This window comes from Lepidochelys olivacea (genome assembly GCF_965140295.1).
Source record: "Lepidochelys olivacea isolate rLepOli2 genome assembly, chromosome: 16".
NCBI lineage: Eukaryota > Metazoa > Chordata > Testudines > Cheloniidae > Lepidochelys > Lepidochelys olivacea.
In genome coordinates, this window is record NC_140426.1 from 6,611,317 (window position 1) to 6,627,107 (window position 15,791).

General features: G+C 45.5%; 1 protein-coding gene across 11 annotated transcripts in view; it reads left to right on the plus strand.

The window, feature by feature from the left end:
* GRIN1 (glutamate ionotropic receptor NMDA type subunit 1) overlaps positions 1-15,791 on the plus strand; it is a 78,330-nt gene that overhangs the window by 17,358 nt on the left and 45,181 nt on the right. For 8 of the 11 annotated variants that reach the window (XM_084650198.1, XM_084650195.1, XM_084650200.1 and 5 more), the window contains exons 4-5: positions 6,191-6,253; positions 6,976-7,076. In XM_084650198.1, coding sequence (XP_084506324.1) covers positions 6,191-6,253; positions 6,976-7,076 — 164 coding nt within the window. The remainder of the gene's footprint in view (positions 1-6,190; positions 6,254-6,975; positions 7,077-15,791) is intronic. The other 3 variants (XM_084650199.1, XM_084650201.1, XM_084650197.1) reach the window with 1 other exon arrangement.

The following is a 15,791-nucleotide window of genomic DNA, read 5'->3' on the forward strand; positions in this document are numbered from 1 at the left end:
TTTTTAATTGGCACTTGCTTTGTGGCTTAGGAGGGAAAGGGCAGTCAATGCATTACTGCACAGAGGTATAAAGTGCCCTCTCTACACAGCTTTCAGCTCTTTGGCCATTATTAGATGCCCTAACCCATCTCCATTGAAGCACATGCTAAACATGCTTTCCTGACATGCCCCGTGTTGTAAATGAGAGTAAGTTTGTGGATTCTGAGAGCAGCTTTCTCAAGGAGGTGCACCGCCCCTATTTTCAGTGTCAAGCAAAGGGGCAGATAGCTACGTCCAGCCGAGTAGAGGTTCACCAGGTGCAGTATGAGCGTGAGCATGTCTGAGTCATCTGTGGATAGTGGGAGCCTGAGCCGGTAGGACAGCTCAGTTCCTAAGATTAACACTGAACAGGCACATACAAGACAGGAAGCCCCTTGACTGCACTCTTACTCTGAGCAGTTTGAAGGGAAACTGTTTAACTAGAAGACACGGAGCCTCCTCCATGACTGGATTGTGGAAGTGATAGTTCCCACCCACACTCAGGGGTACAAGGTAACAGTCTTGGGTCCATTTCAGGTAGGAAACATCCAAGCCTATCACACTGTAGGAGCTTCCCAGAGAAGCCCTGTAAAGTAGCTACACTTCCTGTCTACCAGGCAATCCCTGTGAGTGGTGCCTCTGAAGCCTGCCATGTATCACTGGCAACACCTGTAATTTGTTGGGATCTAGCCATAGCAGCAGCTGCCAGGCCACCAGCCAGATGTGGCAGAGTAGGTTGTTGATTGGTAGACACAGCCGCAGACATTACTTGATGAGTCTGCTTAGAATCAGAGAGACCCATGAGTTGGGAGGCACCTCTTCTGGCTCATCTAGCACATACCTATTTCTGCAGTGGACCAGCACCGAATTAGCTATCTGTGGGCCAGCCCTGAGAGATGGATGCATGCTCTCAGCATGGGGTATCCCCACTGATAGTTCCTCAGGCGGTTTCTTCCATGGCCCAAATGGTTCTTAGAGTCAAACATTCCCCCCGAATAGGAGGCCAAAGGGTTCCTTGCTACAGCACAAGTCTCAGAGACTCATAGACTTTAAGGTCAGAAGAGACCATCAGGATCATCTAGTCTGACCTCCTGCATGTCGCAGGCCCCAGAACCTCACCCAGTCCTGAAATAGACCCCTAGCCTTTGGCTGAGTTACTGAAGTCCTGAACCCATGGCTTAAAGACTTCTAGTTACAGAGAATTCACCATTTATACTAATTTAAACCTGCAAGTGACCCTTGCCCCATGCTGCAGAGGAAGGTGAAAATCCCCCAGCATCTCTGCCAATCTGACCCGGGGTGGAATTTCCAACCCCAAATATGATGATCAGTTAGACCCTGAGCATGTGGGCGAGACCCACCAGCCAGACATCTGGGAAAGAATTCTTTGTAGTAACTCAAAGCCCTCCCCATCTAGTGTCCCATCTCCAGCTGTTGGAGATTTTTGGTACTGGCAAAAATTGCTGCTTACTCTGTTCTCAGTGAGTAGCGCTGACTTGGCTGGCATTTTATCTGAGACCTTCTCCATTGGGTCCAGCCCCCCCCCCCCATTATGTTCCTGCCCTCCAGTATTGATGGCTTTGGAAGGGTCACTGTCACCCTTATTCTGAGTCAATGAATTCATGTCCCTAGACTCAGAACTTCCACTCACCCTACAACTTCCATGTCCACAACTTGTACTATTCTCTCTCAGGTCCCCCACTCCCTGCTGTTTCCTGCACTGTCCTTTGGATCAGCAAAAGAACATCACACTCACTCACAGCCTTATTCTGTGTCCTCTTACGCCTCTTACTTCAAGTTGCAGTGGGGGAGGTTGAGATTGGATATTAGGAAAAACTTTTTCACTAAGAGGGTGGTGAAACACTAGAATGCGTTACCTAGGGAGGTGGTAGAATCTCCTTCCTTAGAGGTTTTTAAGGTCAGGCTTGACAAAGCCCTGGCTGGGATGATTTAACTGGGAATTGGTCCTGCTTCAAGCAGGGGGTTGGACTAGATGACCTTCAGGGGTCCCTTCCAACCCTGATATTCTGTGATTCTATGATTCCCCAGTTCTGTGTTATACTCTTTGTCAGCCTATCACTTGTGAAGGAGAGCCACTGAGACCATGGGGTGGGGTGGGGTGCGGGTCTATGTGGGGGCCTGCACTGCATTTGAGCTGAATACATGATGTCTTCTGGCAGCCACTAGGTTGCTATTGATGCCCTCTAGACCCTGGGACCAGTCTCTTAGATGTTATGTTGCCTTCTCCTTTGCCTCTTCTTTGGCAACTGTCAGGCCATCTCATACCCTTTTCCTTTGCTGTGGACTAGACATGAGCTGGAAAGGTTTCCATTGATCCAACCAGCTGCTGTGATGTGCGGGTCACTCTAGAAGCTAGCCGATAGATTCCAAGGCCAGAGTAGACTCTTGTGATTATCTAGACTGACCTCCTGCATAACCTAGGTGATACGTAGGGTTTCTTCACCTCTTCCCCAGTCTCTTCTGGTTCTGATTGCCCTTTTTATCACATAGGGTTTGATCCCTGTGCTAATGCACCTGAACCTTTGTCCATTTCCTTCCTTTCCATGAACTCAGGCCTGCCCTAGTCCTTTCCCCAACCATATGATCAGACTGAGCATTGATCTGGCGCAGAACTGCAAATGAGCAGAAAGGAGAAGCTGCTGCCATGCTGTCAGGCTTTGCCTCCATCTACCTGCAGAAGGCTCGGTATTCATGGTGACTGATCTTTGTAAAATACCTTATCTCTAACTCCACGTTCCCTTGTTCTTGGGGACTGAAACCATTGGTTGGAGCAATAGGATTTCCTGTCACATCTTACCTGACAGCCTCAGAGAGTTCAGTCAGGCTCTGAGCTAACGCTGTTTTGGTGGTTTAATAATTTTAACACAGGCATTTATGCCCAGCATTCCTATCCAGTGCTGAATTCTCTGTGAACAGCTGGATTTCAGGTTTGGTTCAAGCCCATCTCAGTGACTATCAGCCTGATCTGGCTGCTGTTCATCAGGCTGAGGAGCTCTGCCTTCTGCAAGCAGCCTAAGTCATTTCAATTAACACTTGAACACTAGCCAGTGGTTATCAGAGATTGTTCAAGGTTCCAATAAAGGCCACAAAGTACATTTGCGTTGCTGACTGTGTCCCAGACCGGCTGTGCTGCTGTTCCGTGAGAGTGCCAGCAAACCAGAGCACTGGGCAAACCACACCTTCTGCGCAAATGCTGGAGACTAGTTGTGGAAAGTGGATTTTTAATTTCCGAGCATGAGTCTTTGCCTCAAACGCCTGATACTAAGAGATACACTCACCCAATCAGGAAACAGACATAGGACCCTACAACCCATATGTCTCAGCCAAACATTTTAAATTTCAAATATCAAATACATACTGTACACTCAGGACTGTACGGACATTATTTGATTACATTAGTTAATTAAAGACGATGACAAGCAGCTCGTGGACAATGCACAAAGAGGTGAAATCTTCTAAAAATGATTCATTTGGAATGATTTGTGTAGCTTTGCTGTTCTATGGGGAGCCCAGCAACAATCCTTGGGAACCAGAGCACCTAAAGAGATAACTGATAGAAATTAGGGATGGGAAAGATGAGGATTGCAGGTTTGTCACGGCATTTTTTATCAAAAATCATTGAACAGTCACAGTAAATCGAGTAAAAGTCATGGATTTAGAGGGAAATGGTGTGTAATGTCATCAGAATGCTATTTAAAGTGGGGAGATCATATAGGGGAGGGTCCGGTCCTGCCCCTGTGGGGAGTGAGAGGAGCTGGGGGTGGATAGCAGAGGGACCCTGCCCCACACTCACCTGCAATGGTGGCTCCTGTTTCTTGGGGCTTGCCTGGCTCCCCTCCTGCTATCCCCTCAGCATGCAGGGATGGCTCTCCCGCACGATGCCTCCTTCCTGGCCCTGGCGCCAATTAATCACCTGCCCTGCGCTGCGATGGGTGGGAAAAAGTGGTTGAACCATAGCCTGGGTGACCCACCCACCCCAGCTCTACAGCTTATGAAATCATGGAGACAAAGAAAAATCCTAGACACAAAGCAAAGTCAAAGACAAACTGAAAAATCACAGTACCCATGACATTTTTGCCAATATAGCAGACCTGTAGCTCTAGCAATGACTCATTAGGTCCCATCTTGTCTAGCCCCAGTAGGCTCAGGATAGAATCGTTCCCTACTCGCCAATCTTTTGTTCAGTCCACTTGTAGGACATCACTGCTATGCGTGTGCACAAGGTCATTCAAGACTGGAAAATAAAAGAAATAGGAAATATAGGAAGCTCGAGTGCACTGCTGAATAGCTGCTGCCTGAGTGAGTGGACCAACACATCTGGAAGGGAGTGAATATTTCATTGCCTCCTGCCACCCAGACGCTGCTTTTCTCTGTTGCAATGTTGCTCTGTATCTTCCTGTGCCATGTGAAATGATGAGACACTGAGAAGAAGCACTGGAAATTCCTACCATGGACACCAGTAGAAGGAGCCTGAAATGACGACAGAATTGGGCTCAGAGTATATTTTATTTCCTCAGATTCTTTTCTACAGTAGATGCATTTACTGTATAACATTCTAGATTCTTAGGGAAACAAAAATCTTGCCTGTGGAGGAACTTATGTGGAGGAAAGAACAGGGAGGAGAAAGGCAATGGAAGGGCCCATCCCTTCACTGTATAGCGCCCTGCAAGCATTGTACAGGCAGGAGAAATAGCAACAAGTCTTTAAAAGAAGCAGCTCTGAGAGCAGAAAGAGGGAGACAAATCAATGCAGTTTGCAAATCAAGATGCAGAGATGAAAACAGATGCATGTTTAAGGAATAACTTGGGGGGAAATGCTTTACTTCTTCACTTTTTGGTAGACGCACAGCAGATCCCTACCAGGGATTTCATTCTACAAGAGACTATGCTGCAAAATTTGGAAGAAGATTTTGAACCTCCCCCAAAGTCCAGAAGTGTTCAGATCTAGAGGGGAATTCATCTCTAGCTTTAATACAACTCTGCCTTGATCCTGCATGCACTAGCAGTTGTAATGTTTACCAGCACGAGCACTGGCTTCTCCAGGTAGTATGCACTCTGCTCTGTAATAAGCTGTTGCAGGATCCGGCCTTCTGGGTTCTGTGTCCTTTTGCAGGTAATCTGTAGGGAAGGCAAGCTCAGAGGGAAGTCCCCATGCCACTGGCTCCTTTGAGACTGAGCATTCTGAGGCTGAGAATGGGAAATCGGTCAACGCTCTAACTGAAAATGAGAGAGGGATGAACTCTTCTCCCCAACTTACAGTTCCGGGCTTTTCTCCACAATGCCTATTCTTCACCTGATCGCACCTAGCATTCCCACTGAGGTCAGGGAGAGCTCCCCAGGTGGAGGGCCTGGCAGGTGCGCCATGGCAATAGCAATCCACAGTGCCGGGCGGAGAGGACCATTTTATACTATATCTGTATTTTCCAAGGGCAGGTGCCCATTTTGTAATTGGATTCCCAAGGTGTGTTTTGGTGACTTGCCCTCCTGCCTTCCCCCGTGCAGCAGGTAAAGGCTGGCATGTCATCCCGTGATCACCATTGCTTCCACATTGTCACGCTTTGATCCAGAACAGAATAGATCAAGTGTTTCTTTCTCTTTTGAGTGAGAGCAAAGCTCCACAAAACTCTCCAATCCCCGCAGCAGATATGAAGTCCAGACAGACATTTCACTTTCAACACTCACTCAGGGTGAACATGACTATAAGAAAATAATAATAATAAAAGTTCATCATCATAATACCTTGCATTTATCTAGCACTTTTCCATACAGAACATTTTGTCCTTCCACAATGATTCTATGGAATTACAGCAGCTCAAGCCCTTATAGACACGTAAATTGTCTCTGAATTTAAGATATGCATTTCATGCTGAAAAAAAATCCCTTCTACTACATGGGAACATACAACTGCATCGCACGAGCCATGAGGTTCAGGCCTGTTTTAATCAATGTGGCTTTTCAACTCAAGGTTTTCACAAGAGCCCAGACACTCTCTCCTATTAGTAATGGTTTTTGCGAGCTCCAGCGTTATAGAAGCCCTTTAGCAAACAGTGGAGGAGGAGGTGGATGTTGGATTGCTTTACTACACGTCATTTTCAACTGTTTATAATATTCTTCTGTGTCTACATATTTTCTCTGTGCACATTATTCATCAGAGTAAAAAAAGGAACTATGAAAACCTCGACCAACTTTCCTATGACAACAAGCGAGGACCCAAGGTATATTTGCATGGAAATGCACGCCGCCCACCAATCTAACTAGCAAATGACAAATAGTCACAGCCACACAAAAAAAAAAAAAGAAAAGAAAGAAAGAAAGAAAAAAAGATCCATGACTATGTTTCTTGGTAGCACGTTTTTATATTGACATAGTTTTGGTTTGAACTTGAGAATGGAAATCTAGCCAGCTGACCCCAGAAGGATTTCTTTTGGAGACATGCATGTGAACCAGTAATTAACTTGCAAGTTTTTCTTTTTGAAAATTGAACTGACCCCCTTTCCTCCCCAAAGGAAATGGTCCCTTGGTGTAAGATGCTCACTTTTACTCCCAAAGGTTAACCCTGTGCAATATTTTTTTTATTCCCCGTGTTTTTGAAAAACAACACTCGTTTGAGTTTTCAATTGCATTTCAAAAGCCTTTTTCTCTTTCCTGTACAATGCACGCCTCTTTTTGGGTCTTGATTGACTTCAGTTTGCATGCACAGTGCAAAACCCTCCCCAAAAAGCAAACAAACAAAAAAACCTAAAACAGAAAAGAAAGAAAGAAAAGCAAAGAAAGAAAAGAAAAGAAAAAAGAAAAAGAAAAAACCTAGTTAACCTACCATATCTAGCAGAGCTGTATACAGTTTAATGAATTCTCTTGAACCTTTTCTAGATAGAATGGCTCTCACCAGCAAGCATTAGGCCGCTGCACTAACCAGCTTTGCTCACACTAATCACAGGCTGAGAAAGTTCTTCAGTTTGACCCGGGAACCAAAAATGTGACTTCACTGCTGCTTGAAGCAAAGGAGCTGGAGGCTCGGGTTATCATCCTCTCTGCAAGGTAAGGAAATGAGCATTTGATTTTCCCTTCTGTCTTCTGCTTCAGCCCTTCACAGCTGGGCATATATGTTCCACTGCTGTGCTGCTCTGTTCCCATTGAAATCAGGGATATGTCAGAGGACACCTGGTCCTTCAAGATAAGTCTGCAAGAAGTAGCGAATGGATATGGCAGTAACAAGATGGTTAAGCATGAAAGAAAATCCAGAGAGACCACTCCATATCATACAGATCTAAAGCATCTTTCATGTGCCACTGTGGTTCTCTCATTGGGAGAGGTGGTTTGTATTATTCTGGGGCATGGTTAAAGTAAATTCCACTGTGTTGTAGAAATATATTGTTATTGATAATAACAGTAATAATCACAAGAACATAAGAACGGCCATACTGGATCAGACCAAAAATCCATCTAACCCAGTATCCTGTCTTCCGACAGTGGTCAGTGCCAGGTGCCCAAGAAGGAATGAACAGAACAGGTAATCATCAAGTGATCCATCCCCCGTTGCCCATTCCCAGCTTCTGGCAAACAGAGGCTAGGGACACCATCCCTATTAGCTATTGATGGACCTATCCTCCATGAACTTATCTAGTTCTTTTTTGAACCCTGTTATAGTCTTGGCCTTCACAATATCCTCTGGCAAGGAGTTCCACAGGTTGATGGTGTGTTGTGTGAAAAATACTTCCTTTTGTTTGTTTTAAACCTTCAGCCTATTAATTTCATTTGGTGACCCCTAGCTCTTGTGTTATGAGAAGGAGTAAATAACACTTCCTTATTTACCTGCACCACACAAGTCATGATTTCATAGACCTCTATCATATCCCCCCTTAGCTGTCTCTTTTCCAAGCTGAAGAGTCCCAGTCTTATTAATCGCTCCTCGTATGGAAGCCGTTCCATACCTCTAATCATTTTTGTTGCTCTTCACTGAACCGTTTCCAATCTTTTTTGAGATGAGACAACCACATCTGCACGCAGTATTCAAGATGTGGGCGTACCATGGATTTATATATAGGCAATATGTTATTATTATTGTCTTATTGTCTTCCCCTTTCTTAATGATTCCCAACATTCTGTTCGCTTTTTTGACTGCCGCTGCACATTGAGTGGACGTTTTCACAGAACTATCCACAATGATTCCAGGATCTCTTTTTTTGAGTGGTAACAGCTAATTTAGACCCCATCATTTTATATGTATAGTTGGGATTATGTTTTCCACTATGCATTACTTTGCATTTATCAACATTGAATTTCATCTGCCATTTTGTTGCCCAGTCACCCAGTTTTGTGAGATCCTTTTGTAGCTCTTTGCAGTCTGCCTGGGACTTAACTATCTTGAGTAATTTTGTATCGTGCAAATTTTGCCACCTCACTATCCTTAGACCTTCCATAGCACCCTTCGTCTGAGGATCTGCAGGTATGTTAGTGACATTTATTAACGAAGCTCCCAAGCACCCTGTGAAGTAGGGAGGTTTGATGAGCCCTGTGTGTCCAGACAGGGAACAGAGACACAACAATGCGAAAGTGTCACACATCAAATGGCAGAGTGTAAGGCAGTCACGGCTACCTTGTAAGAGGAGCCATAGGTCTAGGAAATTCATCCCAGCCTTAGCAGAAAGTGCTTGTGGCCTCTGGGGAGTATAGCTTCATAGATACTAAGATCAGAAGGGACCATTATGATCATCTAGTCTGACCTCCTGCACAACGCAGGCCACAGAATTTCACCCACCCACTCCTGAGAAAAACCTCTCACCTATGTCTGAGCTATTGAAGTCCTCAAATCGTGGTTTAAAGACTTCAAGAAGCAGAGAATCCTCCAGCAAGTGACCCGTACCCCATGCTACAGAGGAAGGTGAAAAACCTCCAGGGCCTCTGTCAATCTGCCCTGGAGGAAAATTCCTTCCCGACCCCAAATATGGCAATCAGCTAAACCCTGAGCATATGGGCACGATTCACAAGCCAGATACTACAGAAAATTCTTTCCTGGGTAACTCAGATCCCACCTCATCTAACATCCCATCACAGGCCATTAGGCCTATTTACCATGAATATTTAATTACCAAAACCATGTTATCCCATCATACCATCTCCTCCATAAATTTATCGAGTTTAATCTTAAAGCCAGATAGATCTTTTGCCCCCCTGCTTCCCTTGGAAGGCTATTCCAAAACTTCACTCCTCTGATGGTTAGAGACCTTCATCTAATTTCAAGTCTAAACTTCCTGGTGGCCAGTTTGTATCTATTTGTTCTTGTGTCCACATTGGTACTGAGCTTAAATAATTTTTCTCCCTCTCCGGTATTAATCCCTCTGATATATTTATAGATAGCAATCATATCTCCCCTCAACCTTCTTTTAGTTAGACTAAACAAGCCAAGCTCCTTAAGTCTCCTTTCATAAGACAAGTTTTCCATTCCTCGGATCATCCTGTTCCAGTTTAAATTCATCCTTCTTAAACATGGGAGACCAGAACTGCACACAGTATTCCAGGTGAGGTCTCACCAGTGCCTTGTATAACGGTATTAAAACCTCCTTTTCCCTACTGGAAATACCTCTCCTGATGCATTCCAAGATCGCATTAGCTTTTTTCACAGCCATAGCACACTGGCGGCTCATAGTCATCCTATGATCAACCAATACTCCAAAGTCCTTCTCCTCCTCTGTTACTTCTAATTGATGCGTCCCCAGCTTATAACTAAAATTCTTGTTATTAATCCCTAAATACATGACCTTACACTTCTCACTATTAAATTTCATCCTATTACTATTACTCCACTTTACAAGGTCATCCAGATCCTCCTGTAGGATATCCCTGTCCTTCTCTACATTGGCAATACCTCCCAGCTTTGTATCATCTGCAAACTTTATTAGCACACTCCCACTTTTTGTGCCGAGGTCAGTAATAAAAAGATTAAATAAGATTGGTCCCAAAACCGATCCTTGAGGAACTCCATTGGTAACTCCCTCCAGCCTGACAGTTCACCTTTCAGTAGGACCCGTTGTAGTCTCCCCTTTAACCAATTCCTTATCCACCTTTCAATTTTCATATTGATCCCCATCTTTTCCAATTTAACTAATAATTCCCCATGTGGCACGGTATCAAACGCCTTCCTGAAATCTAGGTAAATTAGATCCACTGCTTTTCCTTTGTCTAAAAAATGTGTTACTTTCTCAAAGAAGGAGATCAGGTTGGTTTGGCATGATCTACCTTTTGTAAAACAATGTTGTATTTTGTCCCATTTACCATTGACCTCAATGTCCTTAACTACTTTCTCCTTTAAAATTTTTTCCAAGACCTTGCATACTACAGATGTCAAACTAACAGGTCTATAGTTATCCGGATCACTTTTTTCCCCTTTCTTAAAAATAGGAACTGTGTCATACGGTACAACCCCTGAGTTTACAGAGTCATTAAAAATTCTTGCTAATGGGCTTGCAATTTCAGGTGCCAATTCCTTTAATATTCTTGGATGAAGATTATCTGGGCCCCCCGATTTAGTCCCATTAAGCTGTTTGAGTTTTGCTTCTACCTCAGATATGGTAATATCTACCTCTATATCCTTATTCCCATTTGTCATGCTACCATTATCCCTAAGATCCTCTTTAGCCTTATTAAAGACTGAGGCAAAGTATTTGTTTAGATATTGGGCCATGCCTAGATTATCCTTGACCTCCACTCCATCCTCAGTGTTTAGCGGTCCCACTTCTTCTTTCTATGAGGAATTGTCTGACAGGGATTTGATATGACCAGCTAAACCAAACAACAGGATGGCAGCTACCCACAAAGAAAATGGCCCTGCCTGCATGGTCCATTTAGCCCAGGGCTTGCATTGCTCATGCCAGTGATGAGAGACAGAGAGACACCTCGCCCTCCTTGACCTTCACCCACTCGCCAGCGCTCTGGTCTCCCTTCTGCTAGCTTCCCCAACTCCCAGGATTTTCCTTCTCATAGGCCTTGTGCCCTGGCACCTCCTCTTACTCCCACCCTTCTTTATCTATAACTGCTGTGGCTGTTCTCCATGTCCCCACCTGGACACATGCATTTCCCCGCTTCTCTCATCTCCACCTGCCAGTACTGAAGTTACTCTCATCTACTGACAGTGAAACATACACTGAGAAGGAAGCAGGAAAGTCTCAGCCAAGGGTTTGGTCCCATCCTGTGGCTCTGGACATGGGGCCCAGTTTTCCTGGAGGCATCCTCACCATTTTCTGCAAAGCAGCCTCTCTGATAGCCTTTCCCTAAGTGCACAGGGAGATGCGAGTGAGCCGAGGACAGCACCTTGTGGACCAGGGACCAGGCAGTGCCCCAGCTTGGCACATTCACTGGAGACCTCTGTCATGTACCATGTGTGGACTGGTTACAGAACTTCCACCCCAAAGATGCGTGAGATTTGTACCTTTAATATACTTCAGTGCCCTGCCCGTGGTGGCTGCTCTCAGCATGGATAAGGTAAGTTACACATGGTGCCACCTAGTGGCTGAACAGTATTAAGAACAGTTTAACATTCCATTACATTTGCTATTTTACACTTCTACCATTTCATGATCATGCTATCATTGAAAGTTCAGTACAGATCATTGTGTTCAGTGTATTTGAATCGGACTGGTTTTCCTATTACATGACAGGAACACATAACAGCTTGGTCATCTGTGTGTATGTTAGTTGAAATAACTTTCTCTGGTTGGTCTGGAACCTTTGAATATTCTTCTTGTTGTTCTGCATCTGACAAGTTTGCTGTATTGACTGTTCTTTCTGAGGAACAAACCGGAGATGTTGACAGTTTCTGTTGAACTCTCAACTGTCGTTCTCAGTCACATATGTTCAGGGCAAGGAATTCTTTTTCTTTACGACAGCTGGAGTTCATAGAATCATAGAATATCAGGGTTGGAAGGGACCTCAGGAGGTCATCTAGTCCAACCCCCTGCTCAAAGCAGGACCAATCCCCAATTTTTGCCCCAGATCCCTAAATGGATCCCTCAAGGATTGAGGTCACAACCCTGGGTTTAGCAGGCCAATGCTCAAACCACTGAGCTATCCGTCTCTCACTTCCCCCCCCCCGTTCTCCATTCTTTTTCTCCATTTAGTTTAATACAAACGTGGTCACCACCTTCTAGGCCCAGCAATTATCTTACTAAGTGGTGTCTCTTATAAAAATGTTCACAAGCTCTTTTTGCCTTTGTAACTGATTTGGCTACTCTCTTCATGTCTGAAGAGAACTTTCTGAACTCTGGCTGTCTCCATTGACTCTTCCCTTCTTGTTATAGGACTAGCCACTGGTCTCTTCTTCCTTGCCCTCCCTCCTTCTGTTACTGCCTGCTGTGCCCCTTCTTCATTCTCCAACTCAGCAAACCTGTTCCTGAGCTCCATTTCTTCTTCACTAGTCGGTTTTTTCATCTGCCTGATTCTCATAGTCACGTGCTTCCACTTGCTTCTTTCCTCTTGGATCGTCTCTTCCATCAGCTCTATCAGGCGGCATTTCATACAAACAAAGCTCTTTTCAAGTCCCTGCTCCAGGATAATGTAGATCCCACAGCTTCCATATCCAGTCATCTTCACTGCCTCTTGCATTCTGTGGGTCACTACCACGGCTGCCTTTGAAGCTGTCATAGCCTTCCCGCCTAAGCTCCTGTCAAGGAAAACAAAAAACAAAAAAACTGAACAAAACCAGAACACCACACCCACCCTCCCTCAAACGCCCCTTACAAACTCTCCCTCAAACTCTCCTGTTTTCAGCTCCATTTGCTTGCTCCTGTGCTGCTGACTGGCTCCTTCGCTCCTTAGTCCCTTCCTCATTGTCTTCTCTAAGCTTCCCCATTGGTGACCTCATTCACCCACATGGCTTTTCCTGCCCCCTCCACCACCAAATTTAGTCTCGTCTCAGCACATCTCCAGCAGCCTCTCCAGCATTTCGTTTGGGCTGACCCACCACCAATTGAAACTCATTTTCTCCAACTCTGAGTTTCTTGCCTTTCCTCTTGAGTCCATTCATAGAATCATAGAATCATAGAATATCAGGGTTGGAAGGGACCCCAGAAGGTCATCTAGTCCAACCCCCTGCTTGAAGCAGGACCAATTCCCAGTTAAATCATCCCAGCCAGGGCTTTGTCAAGCCTGACCTTAAAAACCTCTAAGGAAGGAGATTCTACCACCTCCCTAGGTAACGCATTCCAGTGTTTCACCACCCTCTTAGTGAAAAAGTTTTTCCTAATATCCAATCTAAACCTCCTCCACTACAACTTGAGACCATTACTCCTCGTTCTGTCATCTGCTACCATTGAGAACAGTCTAGAGCCATCCTCTTTGGACCCCCCTTTCAGGTAGTTGAAAGCAGCTATCAAATCCCCCCTCATTCTTCTCTTCTGCAGGCTAAACAATCCCAGCTCCCTCAGCCTCTCCTCATAAGTCATGTGTTCTAGACCCCTAATCATTTTTGTTGCCCTTCGCTGGACTCTCCAATTTATCCACTTCCTTCTTGTAGTGTAGGGCCCAAAACTGGACACAGTACTCCAGATGAGGCCTCACCAATGTCGAATAGAGGGGAACGATCACGTCCCTCGATCTGCTGGCTATGCCCCTACTTATACATCCCAAAATGCCATTGGCCTTCTTGGCAACAAGGGCACACTGCTGACTCATATCCAGCTTCTCGTCCACTGTCACCCCTAGGTCCTTTTCCGCAGAACTGCTGCCTAGCCATTCGGTCCCTAGTCTGTAGCGGTGCATTGGATTCTTCCATCCTAAGTGCAGGACCCTGCACTTATCCTTATTGAACCTCATCAGATTTCTTTTGGCCCAACCCTCCAATTTGTCTAGGTCCTTCTGTATCCTATCCCTCCCCTCCAGCGTATCTACCACTCCTCCCAGTTTAGTATCATCCGCAAATTTGCTGAGAGTGCAATCCACACCATCCTCCAGATCATTTATGAAGATATTGAACAAAACCAGCCCCAGGACCGACCCTTGGGGCACTCCACTTGATACGGGCTGCCAACTAGACATGGAGCCATTGATCACTACCCGTTGAGCCCGACAATCTAGCTAGCTTTCTACCCACCTTATAGTGCATTCATCCAGCCCATACTTCCTTAACTTGCTGACAAGAATACTATGGGAGACCGTGTCAAAACCTTTGCTAAAGTCAAGAAACAATACATCCACTGCTTTCCCTTCATCCACAGAACCAGTAATCTCATCATAAAAGGCGATTAGATTAGTCAGGCATGACCTTCCCTTGGTGAATCCATGCTGGCTGTTCCTGATCACTTTCCTCTCATGTAAGTGCTTCAGGATTGATTCTTTGAGGACCTGCTCCATGATTTTTCCAGGGACTGAGGTGAGGCTGACTGGCCTGTAGTTCCCAGGATCCTCCTTCTTCCCTTTTTTAAAGATTGGCACTACATTAGCCTTTTTCCAGTCATCCGGGACTTCCCCCGTTCGCCACGAGTTTTCAAAGATAATGGCCAATGGCTCTGCAATCACAGCCGCCAATTCCTTCAGCACTCTCGGATGCAACTCGTCCGGCCCCATGGACTTGTGCACGTCCAGCTTTTCTAAATAGTCCCTAACCACCTCTATCTCCACAGAGGGCTGGCCATCTCTTCCCCATTTTGTGATGCCCAGCGCAGCAGTCTGGGAGCTGACCTTGTTAGTGAAAACAGAGGCAAAAAAAGCATTGAGTACATTAGCTTTTTCCACATCCTCTGTCACTAGGTTACCTCCCTCATTCAGTAAGGGGCCCACACTTTCGTTGGCTTTCTTCTTGTTGCCAACATACCTGAAGAAACCCTTCGTGTTACTCTTGACATCTCTTGCTAGCTGCAGCTCCAGGTGCGATTTGGCCCTCCTGATAACATTCCTACATGCCCGAGCAATATTTTTATACTCTTCCCTGGTCATATGTCCAACCTTCCACTTCTTGTAAGCTTCTTTTTTATGTTTAAGATCCGCTAGGATTTCACCATTAAGCCAAGCTGGTCGCCTGCCATATTTACTATTCTTTCGACTCATTGGGATGGTTTGTCCCTGTAACCTCAACAGGGATTCCTTGAAATACAGCCAGCTCTCCTGGACTCCTTTCCCCTTCAAGTTAGTCCCCCAGGGGATCCTGGCCATCCGTTCCCTGAGGGAGTCGAAGTCTGCTTTCCTGAAGTCCAGGGTCCGTATCCTGCTGCTTACCTTTCTTCCCTGCGTCAGGATCCTGAACTCAACCAACTCATGGTCACTGCCTCCCAGATTCCCATCCACTTTTGCTTCCCCCACTAATTCTACCCGGTTTGTGAGCAGCAGGTCAAGAAAAGCTCCCCCCCTTGTTGGCTCCTCTAGCACTTGCGCCAGGAAATTGTCCCCTACGCTTTCCAAAAGCTTCCTGGATTGTCTATGCACCGCTGTATTGCTCTCCCAGCAGATATCAGGAAAATTAAAGTCACTCATGAGAATCAGGGCATGCGATCTAGTAGCTTCCGTGAGCTGCCGGAAGAAAGCCTCATCTACCTCATCCCCCTGGTCCGGTGGTCTGTAGCAGACTCCCACCACTACATCACTCTTGTTGCACACACTTCTAAACTTAATCCAGAGACACTCTGGTTTTTCTACAGTTTTGTACCGGAGCTCTGAGCAGTCATACTGCTCCCTTACATACAGGGCTACTCCCCCACCTTTTCTGCCCTGTCTGTCCTTCCTGAACAGTTTATAACCATCCATGACAGTACTCCAGTCATGTGAGTT